Below are 14,593 nucleotides of genomic sequence, written 5' to 3'. Positions count from 1 at the left end.
GTCTGACACATACACAGCTTCCCTTGGTCCTGTGCTGCACTGATCATCCAGAGATAAGTGCTGTCAAACTTCAAGATGTTTGTTGTTTGCCTCAGTTCCATGGGCCTCAGTATTACCTTTGGTACACCATGTCAGTACAATGGGACAATGGAGCAGATGAGTGGTTGAGGGGAATGGCAGTGTCTAGTGAGCAACTTTTATTTTAAGACAAAAGTAGTAACAGACAAAATGAGCAATTTGCCAAATATAGCAGATGATTGAGGGCTCCCACCCATTAAGGTTTGACAGGAGCCCAGCTAAGCCATCACTAGTGAGGCGGTGTTAGTACATTCACTGGTACCATACTGCACCTCTGGGGACATGTCGGAGAGGTAGAGGCCCTCAGCGGCTCTGATTGTCTACATATAGGGACCAATGTTTTTCTGTTATCTTTCAGCAGTGATGAACCACCCCAGCAAGAAAAAATCCCCCAATACTAAAGATATGTGGCATTTAAATAAGGTGAATAGGGTGGAATATAGTCCAAAATCAGAATTTGTAAGACCATTTCTTCTAAAAAAAAATAAAAACGAACACATAGTTGAGACACTTAAGCAAACATTAAAGAACCTGTAGTCACCACTGCAAGAAAAACAAAAGGCAAAACACTGGCACAATCAACTTCCATGTGGGGTGCACAGTTGGGTGATGAACATGATGAAAAAATGGAGACAGACCTAGAAGACTGGACAAAAAAGTGCTGTGTTTGGTTTAGAACCACAGTTACTACTAAAACCCCTCTCAGCGCTGTCAGAACACAGTATGTTTATAACTGCAAACAGTACAAGTATTGAATATAAGTTTCTCTATATACAAAATGGTACATTTATATACATATACATAGTTCGGACATATATGCAGTTTGTGCTGGAATAAACTGAAGCTGATACATTCATACTAAATGATCACTGTAAACCCCCTTTTACTGTTTTCCTCTCCACATGCTGTTAGACTTTGAAGTCAGTCCCAAATGATTAATCGTGAACATTTTTAGCCAGGGACTAAATCCGCAAAGCCATGAGACAGTGTCATCCATACAGTATTCCAGAGGATTAGGCTTCTACAAAAATGTTTTTTATAGGGGTTGTAATAGGTTGCTGTCATCCACTGTTTTTTTAATCATTACAGTTAGTACTTAATATTATGTGGTTCACCAGCTCCCCAGTGAAAAAAATCTTTGTAAGTAATTTTCAAACTGCCCATTTCATCTGGAACTGGCTACAAAATGGATGAAACAAAGGCCATGGCAAAGGAATGCTTTGATTTGAATAACTAAAAAGTAAATAATATATCAATATATTCATAAATGATGTATTCATCTTTGATGCGTTCATTAAAAAACTAGGGTTTATAAAGTTATTCACAGTATTTTTTCAGTATACTCAGGTGCTTAAGAGAATGTTTCTACATGACGAGAAACTGGAATGAACATGAGCTATTCAAATTCATGTGCAGAGACAGACCAACTTATGTCTCACCTCACAATGGCTCATTTTAAAAAAATGTTATCATTAAATTACCTTCAGATTTCCAATCATCTTTACTTGAATTGACTGATGGTTGGGTATTTAAGACAGCAGAGGAAATATGATGCTGCACTCACTTGCTGCACAATATGATGTTGGCACTTGAGGATCCTTACATCAGCCACATTCTCTTTCACATTCTTATGTCACCTCATCCTGATGTAAAACAAAATCATTTTCTTCTATTTTATGGCTAAGCAAGACACTTGTTAAACGATTGCTTGAACAACATTGTAACCTGTTCAAGAGATGACAGACTCTGTGTCTGCATAGAGTAAAGGGACATCTAACAACAGCACTGCCTTGCCTTTCAGGTTTTTACCCTGGCTTCCTCATCTAAGTTTACTGTATGTGGAGAATGGGAATGATTAGAATGACATAGACAGATATGACATGGGCCCACTGGTGTACTTTCTGCTCCACAGTTCTAGACTGGCGCTTCTGTGACCACCTGTGTGGCCACTTGTGTCCTGCTGCTTATGGAACTTTTTAGTTTTGTTTATCTCCCATGGGAAGTCCTCTATTGGAAGTGGGCTGGCAGGGCTGCCTGAACCCTCTGGTGTGCTCTCCGGGGTGCCCTCTATAATTTCAATTCGGGGTGGGTCCATCAAATCCATGATGCTGAAGGGTGCCGGTTCTGGTTGGCACATCACTGACTTGTCCTCTGTGTTCTGTCGAACTGACCAGCTTGAGCCTGCTTGAATTCCTATGGATACCCTGTCATCTGTTTGTGTGGTGCTGTCGCTGCAAGGCTCCCGGCACAAAGTCCACATGTTGTAGCACTGAGTAAAGTTGAAGAAGTTGCTGTTGAAAGTCTTCAATTCCCCACAGACATCTCTGCGCAGCTCTGCTAGCTCATAGCGCATTGCTGAGATTTCATCTTTCCACTGCAGGTTGAAGGCAGCAACCATGTTTGCAGACTCTTTAAAGGCCTGAATGGCCTGAGGGACTGGTGGCTCAGAGGCTATGGGTGAGGCAGAGGGGACCCTGTATGAAGGTGGGGATGCCGGTGGGACAGAAATGGCTGTTACAGTGGAGCTAGTACTGTGCTGGCTGCGAGCAGCCGCTGTCTCTCTCTCCAGCCTCTCTAGCTCCACATAGGCAGAGGAGCTGGCACCGTCATCATCCTCTATCATGTCGTCATTTAGTAAAGAGGTCCCATCCACAACATCATATCCCTCTGGAAGAAAGATTTGAATATGCAAACAGAAGGACATTCAAAGTGAAAGGAACAGCTGGAGTGTGATTTTATTTGGATTCTGAACTAGAAAATACACATATCTACGGAAAACATACAGTATGTGAGTAGTGAGTCATTCCAAAGATCAGACCCAGTGATTCCCCAGTTGGTATTCAAGATTTAAGGGTTTAATCAGGGACTGATGCTCTGTACAGATGTGAGCAGGCCTGCTCTTGAACCAAGAAGTAACTGAGTAGTGTCAAAATCATCTGTCCATTTTTATCCATATCTACATATATTGTTGGTGGCGTTTCTTATCATCAGTAAAGATTTCAAAGTTGTAAAGCTTTTTATCTTCACTTTAGGTTTCTGTGGTGCTCAAGTATAGCTTTCTCTGAAAAATCCAATATAGCTTAGGGGGTCAGCTCCAAGTAATGGGGCTAATTCATGTCAGTGCCTGTACAAAATTTACAGTATCTTTCTAAAGTAGGTTCTTAAGTGCCTTGACTTAACTTAGACAGTTATGATTGCCATTGAACTCACATACTGTAGGCTTTTCACAATGTTTTTACACTGCCTTCTCAGTCATCTCAAGGTACATCAAGCTTCTTTCCATCTTTTCACTGCACAGCACAGTAAAGAATGGAATTACACATGAAATACATCAACCATTATCAAATCATGAATCAATTTTCTGAGAACCCTTTTCTCAATACATGTTTCAAATACAATGTTTCTCATTGAAATTTGTGCCATTTTGTGCAAAAGAAAAGATGTAAAGGGAGTAGAAGATTCAAAACCCACTGGGTCAAGAAGCAGATATGAACCCTATTGAACATATCAGGTCCAAGGTGGCTGATTAGACCATGTGGAGTAAGTAACCTGGTGAGGGTTCCCCCTTCAGGGCTGCACCAGGGAGAGGCTGCAATCCCACAGTCAAAGACAGCTGACAGACTCAATGCCAAGGGTTAGACTTAGCCACATGTGGCCTTTTACAAGAAGCCAAATTTTCATAGAAAGAAAAAATAAAGTTCACACATGTACAGCAGACAAATGCTGCTCTCACAGATGATTGGAGACAGTGGCAATGCGATAACATTCAGTGCTATTTTATGGTTGCGATATGAAAACATTCCGCAGTTTGGGAAGTACATCTCTCATACATTTACACTTACAAGGTGGTCTAAGCACACTTAAAATAGAGACATGGTAAACAACTCACAAAAGCCAGCATAACGTTCATCACTGTTATCAATATTCAGCAGTATCGCGGTTTTAAGAAGTCAGATCATCTGAGTTATTGTGAGTTGTTTGTGACCGTGTTTGCTGCTCAGGATAACATAACGAGATACTTCTACCAGCTATATATATATATGTATATGTATATATAAACTCTATGTATCTATTTTTTACTGAGAAGGCAGTGCAAAAACACACATATACATAGATATATGTATGCGTGTCAACATTAAAATACCTGCAACAATCATCACTGATGCCTCCAGTTGTTCTTTCCCCCTGGTTATCCTTCAAGAGATGGATGGTCAAATGGAGAGGGGTTTGCTGCTCATCTGCCCTATGGAGCATCAAGGGATCCCTTCCCCACTCAAGGGCCCACTAGCCTCACACGGGGTTTGGTTCATAAGTCCCTTACAATTCAGTTATAACCTAGTTCTGTGTACTAACATAAAAACATGATTCCAGGAATCAATGTTTGTCCTAGCCAGGATAACTTACTTTACTTTTTTTAGGTCACTGTTCCCTCAGAACAGTGTAAAGAATACACCAAATATGAAATAATTACAGTATGGCTTTAATGGAAGGTGCCAGTACTGTGTATTACTAATCACCATCCAAGGAACCCTTCCTCTGAGTTGCCATAATGTACATATTGTAATTGACGCATTATGTCAATCTTCAAAATACAACTCCACAACATATTGAACAGTCGACTGCTTGTTTTAGCCCATATAGAGCTGACAGATTTGGAGAAGAGAGCTAAATGAGTTCAGCAAATAAGACGGTGGGATTGGAGAACACTCCTTTATCCTCAGTGCTTCTGTCACATCGAAGAAATCGTAGATGGAAACCCAATTGAAGATGAGAGGATTCCAAAAACAAAAGTCCAGATTGAACAAGAAAACAAAGCCCACAAAATAAGTAAAAGTGCAAATGTCTCCAATATTAAATTGACAGAAAAGTGTAGAAAAACAATAAAAATCCAGGTTATAATATTTAAAAATGCACATAATTAAAGAAAAATGTTTCAATAGGGTTCATAGCTTTACTCTTGCAGGCAAACACCAAATGCACTTAGTGAGGGAGTTACCGCAAAGGCTCTGCTTGCACAAAGAACTTGAAATGTTAATTTTAGGGACATATTGCTAATACTGTGTTGCACAAAGCCTTGAGATTTTTGCATGTTGTATTTAAAAAGCAGCATGTAGTACAAATAACAATACCAGAGCCCAGAAAATCTTTGTAAAAACTGTTACGAGACTTTCAGTCCACTGTCGAACAGTAATTGTAGCTAATAATGAATATAACCATTAAGTTAGCTCAACTGGAAACTTGCAGTTGAAAGAGAAATTGATTAAGAAACTTGAGGAAGTCCTGGTATAAAATTTACATAACATTAATTAGTTATTTGGACTGAAACCGCTGCTCATAAGGTAGAGTTTCATGCAACACAATACAGCAATACTGCAATTATATAAAGATTGTTCTTTAAAAATCTATGAATATCAGTAATACATAGAGTTCCTTTGTGCAACCAGCACATGTGTGTGTTTTAGTCTCTAGAGCTTGTTGACTTACCTTAAATTGGTTACAAGATTTTGTTTTTAAATTGTATATATTCAATTACAAGGTAAAAGCATATGCTAATGTACTGGTGCAACAGAACAGGGGGAGGACAGACGGAAGGTTTGTCCAGTGTGTCCTCTCAGCACAAATATGTCGACAACCTACCGCTCCCCTACCCCTGGCCCGTTGCCTTCTCCACCCCTCCCTAAGACTCACACGCTTCTCACAACACATATATAACACCACAGTTTCACATGCTCAGGGTAGGGCCCGTTCCTCTTAGGCATGCCATGTAATGTGGCTGTGTTATTGTGTACCATGGGCGTGTGTTGCCATCTGAGTGTTTAAAATGTGGCCCTCCCACCCATTTCCTAGTATACAGCGTGGCAACACCACAAGTGACCAACCAGAAGCTTGGCTAATGATGCATGAATCGTGCAAAGTAACACACAAGCAAATCCATCTAAACAATTGGGAGTATGCAGAGGCAAAAACACACGCACACCATAGCTTCCAAAGAAAATAAGTGGAATCATTCAGCCCGGCATCTCTGAAGCTCAAGGGTTCCCCACTGTACATATGTAGGTATGTCAAGTTTGTGCGCATGTATAGGATGTATGAGGATATGTAGTTTAAGCCCTCTCTCATTTAGGGGGGGAATTGTTTTACCTGTTGTGGATCTGAGAGTTGAAGTGACAGTGGAGGATGTCATTGAAGGCAAGCAGTCGTCATCTTGGGAATAACCAGCCTGTATTGCACGGAGGTAACTGTGGCTTCGTGTGCGGAACGAACCAGGCAGGTCCAAGGCCTCCATGGCCTGGGATTCTACTTCACTAAAAACGGACTCGCAAACTGACTCAAACTGGCCATTGATCTCAGTCTCACTCACCTGAGAGACAAAAACAGGAATAGCAGTCCTTAATTTTTCCTCTTCCTTTCTCTTTCTCACTTTGATTCTTCCCCTTTGCACAGCAAATATGAAGGAGTGTTAGCATAAGGAAATGCCACTGTCAATTCCGACCTTAAACTGAATGAATGTCAAAATCAAATGGAAAATAGGGTAGATCACAATAAAAAACAGTCAGAAGAAATTTCACTTTTTGTTATACAGCATTCAATTTACCACAAACCCAAAAACAAAGATGTACTATACTGTATACTGCAAGTTACTTCACTGTAAAAGGCTAAACATACTTGTAGCTCTGCTAAGTGTCTTAGACATATATTCAAAATGATTCTGACACTAGATGAATTGATTTGTTGATAACAAGATCATGCGACAATATCAGGACACTGTAAAAAGGAGCTATTTGCCCTATTTTCTTCTATCCTGTTCTGTCTTATTCTCAGATCCCAGTCTAATACTGTAAGCTGTGTATACGTATGTGTACTTATCTAAGTTAGCCACAATCAATATATTTAATTGCCTTAAAACAACAATCTGTGTAGAAGAATAATATTACATGAACATAATCTTGCCTTTGTTACATTACTCAAATGTTTAATATTTAAAATGATATTACAAAGCTCAGTAATAAAATTAGTGATAAAATTATTAAACTGGGTGGTAGCATTTGCATGATTATGCTGATTGTATAACCCTTCTTTTGACAAAAACTCTCTTTTTTCTCTTACTCCTTTTCCATATGGAGGCTTTGTTGCTGTGTCACAAATCTGTAGGTAGCAACCATGTCTTGTGCCACCATGGAGGTCCAAAACAGACTTGCTCAATTGATCCAACTGTATAGATTCATAGCAGGGTATAAAGCGGGAGATACTTGAAAAGGTTGGTGTGTGATGTGTGGTTAGACATTGAAGTGTTTTGTCTCTAACTCTGCTAATAAATATGAGTTGCAGTCTGAAAAATATCAGCTTACTTAACCAAACAGCTGCTTTTGGCATTGATAGCTAACTAATTGTATTGCCCATTGTGTTGTATTGTATTATGAATTGTGTGGTCTATTCCTATTATCCTTGGGCCAAATTAGGATACACACTCTCTAATGTGAAACTGATATCTCTGTTTCCCAATTATGTACAATTTCACATTATTTCAAAGCAAGAAACCCTTCAATCAACAAACTGTACACAACATTAAACTGTGTCTGTAGCTTATTCAGAGGTAGGCTATTAATTTAAGTATCAGTTCCATGTCCAAAACAGCACAAATTAGTTATGCCTATTGACCTCAGCTGGGACAGCCAAGACTACTATGTCTACAAAAACAAATACAGCTACTTGATATGGAACTACATATTATTATAAGCTCTTCTTCATGTATCCGGGTGTTGCCTCCGTGCGATGTATGTGTTTGCGACTCACCTGGCTGACGCAGCTAGCCTGACTGAGGGTGCTGACAGCGCGCATGTAGCTCTGGTTGCGAGAGCGGAAAGGTGGGGGATGAAAGGTGGCAGGGTCCAGCGTGACACTAGGGTGGGGCCGCATATCTCTTTCTCTGGTTTGCAAGTGGTAGCCCTGGCTGAACAAGGACAAGGGGTAGGGATAGACACGAATGCATAGTTCAAAAGCCACACAAGGAACATCACTGGATGATACTTAATGGATCTATGCATTATCATTATCATTATCATGTGTGGGCATAGCCTGCTGTCTTCTAATTCACGATTGAGTATAACTCTCCAAAATGAATATCAGCCACTTGAATGACTCATCTCTTCAAGAAACAGTCTGAACTGTCAACATAGAACATTTTTAATGGTTTGAGTTGTTAGCTTCTAGTCTCCTATGAGAAAACAGTAACTCTTCTATCCCCAAACTATAGAGAGCATGTGTGCGGCTCGTCTCTGGCTCTTGTGAGTGAAACAATGAGGGCTAGAAGCAGCAATAATAGGAGATTATTACATTCTCCACCAGAGGCTAGAGGGCTGATTTGTTTGTGGACAAAAGCAGGAGTGATCAGAACCCCACTGAGATGATAGAAACAAAAATAGCACTGAACACTGAAGAGATGACGGATGCATGACGCCTCCCCAGGTTCACAGAATTTGGCTTTGTGAAAGCTGCACTGCCAGAAAACAAACAGCTACAGAGAACAATAAGCTGAGTAAACACATGCTAAGCAACAATAAGCTTAGTAGGAATGTGAAGGTAAGGCAGTAGCATCCTTGGGGTCACTATACACTATGTGGGCTCCCACAAATTACCAAAGATATATGAGTAAGAAGTGATAAAGTAAAGTTAGTGGACCCCAAGAAGTCACATTTCTTTTTAATAGTTTAGGAGCCGTTGATCTACAGTCTAAGTTCTTATATTGTAAGGCTGCAAGGCATCTGAATAATTAATCCCATTTGTTTCACACACTTCTTGACCAGTATAACATTTTGCAACACGTTACTTGTATATCAGTAATGATTATTATTGTCAGTAAGTACTATCTACCCCATTTAAATTATTTATAGTAGATAAAAACATTAGAAACACCTCTAATACACTTCAACAGCACTACAACATACAGCTTCCCAAACAACCATAAAGTTGGTGCAAGACCTCTCTAAAATAGATTCAACAACAACTCAGCCTTGTAACCTTCATGAAGGTAGGATTTATTGCAAGGCTGTAGTATTAAACTGCATTCGTTTTAGCAAGGTGTACCTAATAAACTGGCAACTGCCTGTATTTTCAGGATTGTTTTTTTTAATGCAAAAAAAAAAAAACTGTAGGAAATGTACTCAACTGAGTTCCACACTTTGGTGTATGACTGATCAAACACATCTCTCCCACCTGAGGTTTCTGATCATAGAGTCAGTAAATTCAGCATATGTCCTTCCATGCATCAGCATTTCCCCCATCCAGTAACCCTCCTCTCTCAAGTCTGACATTGTTTGAATGTGACATTTTTGCTACAGACTTGTCAACAACACAGATAAGATGAGGCATATTGCTTGGGTAAGATGTTGGGCAAATATTGAACTAGCAGACAAAAAAGGTCACAAACAATAAAACCCATTTGGCACTGTGGCACACAGCAGAACACTGCCTGATCTCATGAAACAGTCAGTGGACTGAATACTTAGCCATCAGCACACAAGAAAGTTGACAATGTGATTATAAAACAAGCTGACAAGTAAATACAGCCCAGCCTTTCAGTAACAACTTAATACAGTGGCCCATGCATGCATTAAATGATGTACAGAACAATGACAAAACTGATTTTATTTTGTTGCCAAGCAACTTCAGTTGGAATCACCAAATAATGTAAAACCACTTCAAATCTCTCAGTGACAGCCGAGCAAAACGCAGCATCAGCAAACAACAGTTTTGGTCGGACGGCATGTAGATAAAGCAGTGAGTCAGTGTTAGATGTTTCAGATTCATATCAGAACAAAAGGCAGAGGCTGTGAATGACTATTTGAAGTATGTTGTAAATAAAACAGTTATTGAAGGCAAGGTTTAGTATATATACAAACCAATTTGAAAGATCTTGTTTTTACAAAATAGTTTTTGTTTTAAAGACAGTTCACATTCAAGTCTTTCCCCAAAAGTTATTCCTTATACTACAGCTAATATTGATGCAGCATTGGTGTTGTCACTCACAAGTTTCAGACTATATGTTGTATGGCTTGAGGAGGTTAACACCTGCACCAGTGCCCTGGATGACAGCTCTTTCATCATCATTGTGTGTATCTGTATGCATGCATAAATGTGGGGCACTGTGAAGCTCAACCCTAGACTCATTTATAACTATATTTGTCAGTTATTAGAGCCAAACATCCCATTCATGTGTCTGGTCAGAGTTGAGAAGACACACTGCAACAAAATCCTAACCTTTGCCTGCCATATGTAACAATTCAAGAAAATAATGTACTTTTCAGCACACCCTCAGAGCATTCATTAGCCATTTAAAAACCAAACAAAACATTGCTTTCGCATGGACATATTGAGCTAGCCAGCCAGACCTACCTTTGGGAGTCAAAATGGGGTCTCTGCATGGCTGATTTGAGGACGAGAGCATCAGGCCTAATAGCTTTCTGTGGGGAAGTCTTGGGGCTGGTGTCAGAGTCACCACTTTCATCATCCACCTCTCCCATAGCTTTGACATAGCTACTGCTGCGCATCCGCCGACACGGGATTTCCTCATCCCTTTCACCTGGGTATCCACCCCACTCATCTTGGGGCACCTGTGGGAGATAACAAACCTGTTTTAAATGTATACACATACAAATAACCACAATGTCATAAGATATTACTTGTGCACTTGAGCAAGTATCTGTGGTGATTTGTTAAACGTTAAATGGTGGAGTACAGATGAAACAGAATGTTCTCCTTCTAAGAGACAAAATATCAGGTTTGTTCAGTGGACTATGCTAGTCATATTATTTGCAAGTACAATGGGACCTAATTAGCCAAATGAGCGTGAGAACTGTTTCAGACAATATTCAGATAAGCCCTTGCTGCTTTTTCCCTAAACAGAAAATTAAGCTGATTCACATCCCCTGTTTCAAGCTCCATCTCTGAGTCTGCAGTTTAAAATAAAACAAGCTCAATGTTAACCTTACTCTAACCATGAGAATTAGGATACAGTGAGTTTCTCCAAGCTCGCTTCTTATCTGCAACTATGGTAACACTCTCAAGAAAAATAATTTTTGACGTGTTGACATAATGGCTTGAACCAAAGAATGGCTACCAATCATATCTATGGATTCACAAGTTATGAGCAGTATTGGGGTTAAAGCTTTACATGCTATCATGTTAATGCAATCATATTACTTTGTGTAAAACAGGGTTCTTCAGTCATTACAGTAGCATATACATGGCTTTGTGGTTTAAAACATCTTAAAAACTTCAAGGTAGTAAAATCTGTTGATTTAAATACTTTTGATACTATTAATCAGCTTTTGAGATGTTGTGTTTTTTTAAGTTTCACTTTTATTAAAGCAAGACTTACTGTATATCAACCTCACTAATTACTAATTTTCCCTTATTAATGGTATAAATACAAGGGGATAATTCTGCATATTTTTTCCCATCCCCATTGCATAAGGCTCCAGGAGGACCATAAAGAAGCTGCCTCACTGTACTCTCTCCATGGTCCTGAAACAGATGGATGCAGTCTCTCTTTTGGTCTCTTTTGTCTCTTGTGCTGTGTCCAAAATCAGTTTGCTAGCTCATTCACATTCTACCATTTTATTTCATTGTCCCAAGGTATGTACGCAAATTTTCTGCCCACAATAATGGCAAATGTTGCAGACTATCATCTGCTGTACCTCAGTAAGGTGTTTATCACATAGATAACACTCGCTGGAGAGCAAGCTCACATGTATTTTCTGTTGGAGTTTTAATTAGTCCTAGATGATTGTTAGCTTTGTACCTGTGAAAATCAGATAAGCAGTTGGATACTCTGGATACTCTAATTGTTAACAATGTCAGCTCTTAAAAAAAAAAAAAGCATGGCCAGTGCAAGTGCCAGGTATGACAACCAGAGAAGATTGCCACTTTAGTGATAATATCTTTTAAAAATATATTGTTAGAATAAAACAGTAATGCTAAGATATAAAACATGAAATAAATTATATAAATCAATATATCTTGACAAAAATGTAGAAATTCAAAATCTGATGGGAGGGAAAAGCATATAAAACTTGCAAGTGCACTAAACCTAAATACTTCTGACATTGGCTATACACTGCTGTTCCTTGTTAATATTGAATACTTGCAGTTGGGTTGATTTATTAGTTTTTCATGGCCCTCGGAAATTCTGAATTGTGTCTTTGGCTGATTGATGGTTTTATCTCAGACTTTTCTCAACCACATCCATGTATGGTTGTCTTGATCTGCTTTTCCGAGATACATTAGTTACAGGCATTTCAATTATACAATATATGTGGTAATCATACAATTCAATATTTAGACACTATAACATTATATGTTACCATACAACAATCCAAGATAAATCGTAATATATGTAACTCCAGGGAATGTCTACATTCTTTTTCCAAGCAGTAATTAAACCTACAGTAAACTATATTGTTCAGTGTATATTTTTCACAGGCTTCATATAACAGCCAAATTGTGTGCTGAAGGTAATAAAAATGCAAAAAGAGTATATATACTATATAGTTTCAAGTTCAAATATTTGCAACAACTTTTGGGCCCTGTGATTTTAAACACAATAATTATTGACATCTTTTCAAAAGTTAATTTTTTTTAGTATCCTGATTAAATTAGTCATTTTGTAGGTTAGTGTACAACTGATTTGTCATGGTCATGAAATGTAATTTAAAAGCAGAATTGTGTATTCTATATTCTGCAGAATGTATACAGTACCAGTCCAAAGTTAAGAAAAACCTTCCCATTCACCGAAATAATGAAGTGTTTTCATTTTTCATTTGATTGGTGCTGTATGTGGCTTCCCTTTGTTGTAAAATTTAATTTGCACCTGAGATGTCAACATGTGACATTCAAGCTGGGTTGCTCAAAAGGTTTGTCATTGAATGACAACCATAAATTCACACAAAATTAGTGTACATCACCAGCACCCACGGGAGAGAGCGTATGAGAAAGACAGAATGAGTTGGACACATCAGATAATGATGACAAACAAGAATTTTGAAGCCTCTTTGGGGGAGAAAAAGAAAAAGGCAGGTAGATATTGAAGTATTTAACAATATACAATATTGTCATGTAATGTGAAAATAATTCAATATAACCCCAGTTTATTAAAAGCACGTCAATTTGCTGTTCTAAACACTTTTTGTCAGCTAAGAGATGTGGGCTTTACACTTCCGATAGCAGCAACAGTTTGCCTGGAATAAACACAAAAACTGGGTAACCACTGTTTATTAGCCTGACACTGGCTGTAAGTGCGTGGGGGAGTGTAAGTGAGGGCTCCGTCCCATCTGTACCCTTTCAACTAGTGGGTGGTAATAACAAGGAGGGCTGCATCCTGTGAGAGAATTTGTCAAGAGAGATAAATAAGTGGTGCTGTGGGTTATAAGCAGGACCCAAGCAACAAGGTTTATGTATGCATACATATGTTTTCCCTGGTTTCCACCAAGTGTCCAAATATCTTGGTGACTATTAAAGTTGAGCTCTGGATCAGAGACGAGACCGAGATTTTTACAGGTTAATTCAATCAAACTGTGCATTCAGTATAGATAATTTCATGGTCTGACAAATACTTATTTAAGTATTTCAACTGAATACTTCTATACACTATCAAAACCAATAATTTAGATATGTTGCATACTATTTTTCAAATGTCGTATGTCAGCATTTTAACAACTATATAACTTATAACTATAAAAATATTCACAGTGTACCCTTTCATTCATTAATGTTTAATATTATCCATGTTTTTGGTTTCAAGAAAGTTAAGCTTGTGCACAGGGTGAGATCTATCAGCACATTTCAAAAGAGCTCTAGCACTTTAAGTTCTAAGAAACTCAAAAACTACTTTACATCTGCAGGATCATCAAACTAGTTGAATGGGAAGAGTAAAATATACTTAAAGAATAGCAGTAATGTTGCAAATCCCAACATGGGCATACTTAATCCAAGTAAAAGATTATTAGAACTTCTGTCACACTCTTGGCAGTGATGCGGTTTGTGTATTTTTATGCTTGCACAGCTAAGGCTGCCAATCATACCCCTGAGGCCATGACTGTAACTTTTAAATGAGCTTTCTATCATTAATGGCACAGTATCTAATACAAAAAACATAAGAGCTCTTACTGGAATTAGTTTTGACTGACAGCCAAAGGAGCACAGCATTTGTTTAGACACTGCACCTTACAGTACATTCAATACAATGGAAAATATGATCAGAAAGTGCGAAAATAATCAATGTTCAAACAAGTAAATGATCACAGCCCTGACATTAGGGCATAAATAACTTTAACGCTTATGCTCTAATAACTGTAAACAGTGACTGTTCTTAACATTACAGCATCAGGATTAACATACTCATTAAGGGATTATGTGTTAATTACTGTACATACTATTATACTACTAATACTGTACTGCTACAGTTGTCAGCACATTAACAACTGTCTTTCGTGTACTGAAAGACAGTTGGACTTTGAAT

General features: G+C 38.5%; 1 protein-coding gene across 2 annotated transcripts in view; it reads right to left on the bottom strand.

Annotated features, from left to right (window-relative positions):
• dlgap2b (discs, large (Drosophila) homolog-associated protein 2b) overlaps positions 1–14,593 on the bottom strand; it is a 44,485-nt gene that overhangs the window by 22,055 nt on the left and 7,837 nt on the right. The window contains exons 2-5 of one of the 2 annotated variants that reach the window (XM_062436734.1): positions 10,471–10,688; positions 7,873–8,029; positions 6,220–6,439; positions 1,934–2,745 (exon numbers count right to left, since the gene is read on the bottom strand). In XM_062436734.1, coding sequence (XP_062292718.1) covers positions 1,934–2,745; positions 6,220–6,439; positions 7,873–8,029; positions 10,471–10,688 — 1,407 coding nt within the window. Of the gene's footprint in view, positions 1–1,933; positions 2,746–6,219; positions 6,440–7,872; positions 8,030–10,470; positions 10,689–14,593 lie in introns of those variants that run through there. The other variant, XM_062436735.1, reaches the window with a different exon arrangement.

Source organism: Scomber scombrus, chromosome 17 (assembly GCF_963691925.1).
Source record: "Scomber scombrus chromosome 17, fScoSco1.1, whole genome shotgun sequence".
NCBI classification, from domain to species: Eukaryota; Metazoa; Chordata; class Actinopteri; order Scombriformes; family Scombridae; genus Scomber; species Scomber scombrus.
This window is presented reverse-complemented; position numbering and strand designations above follow the sequence as displayed.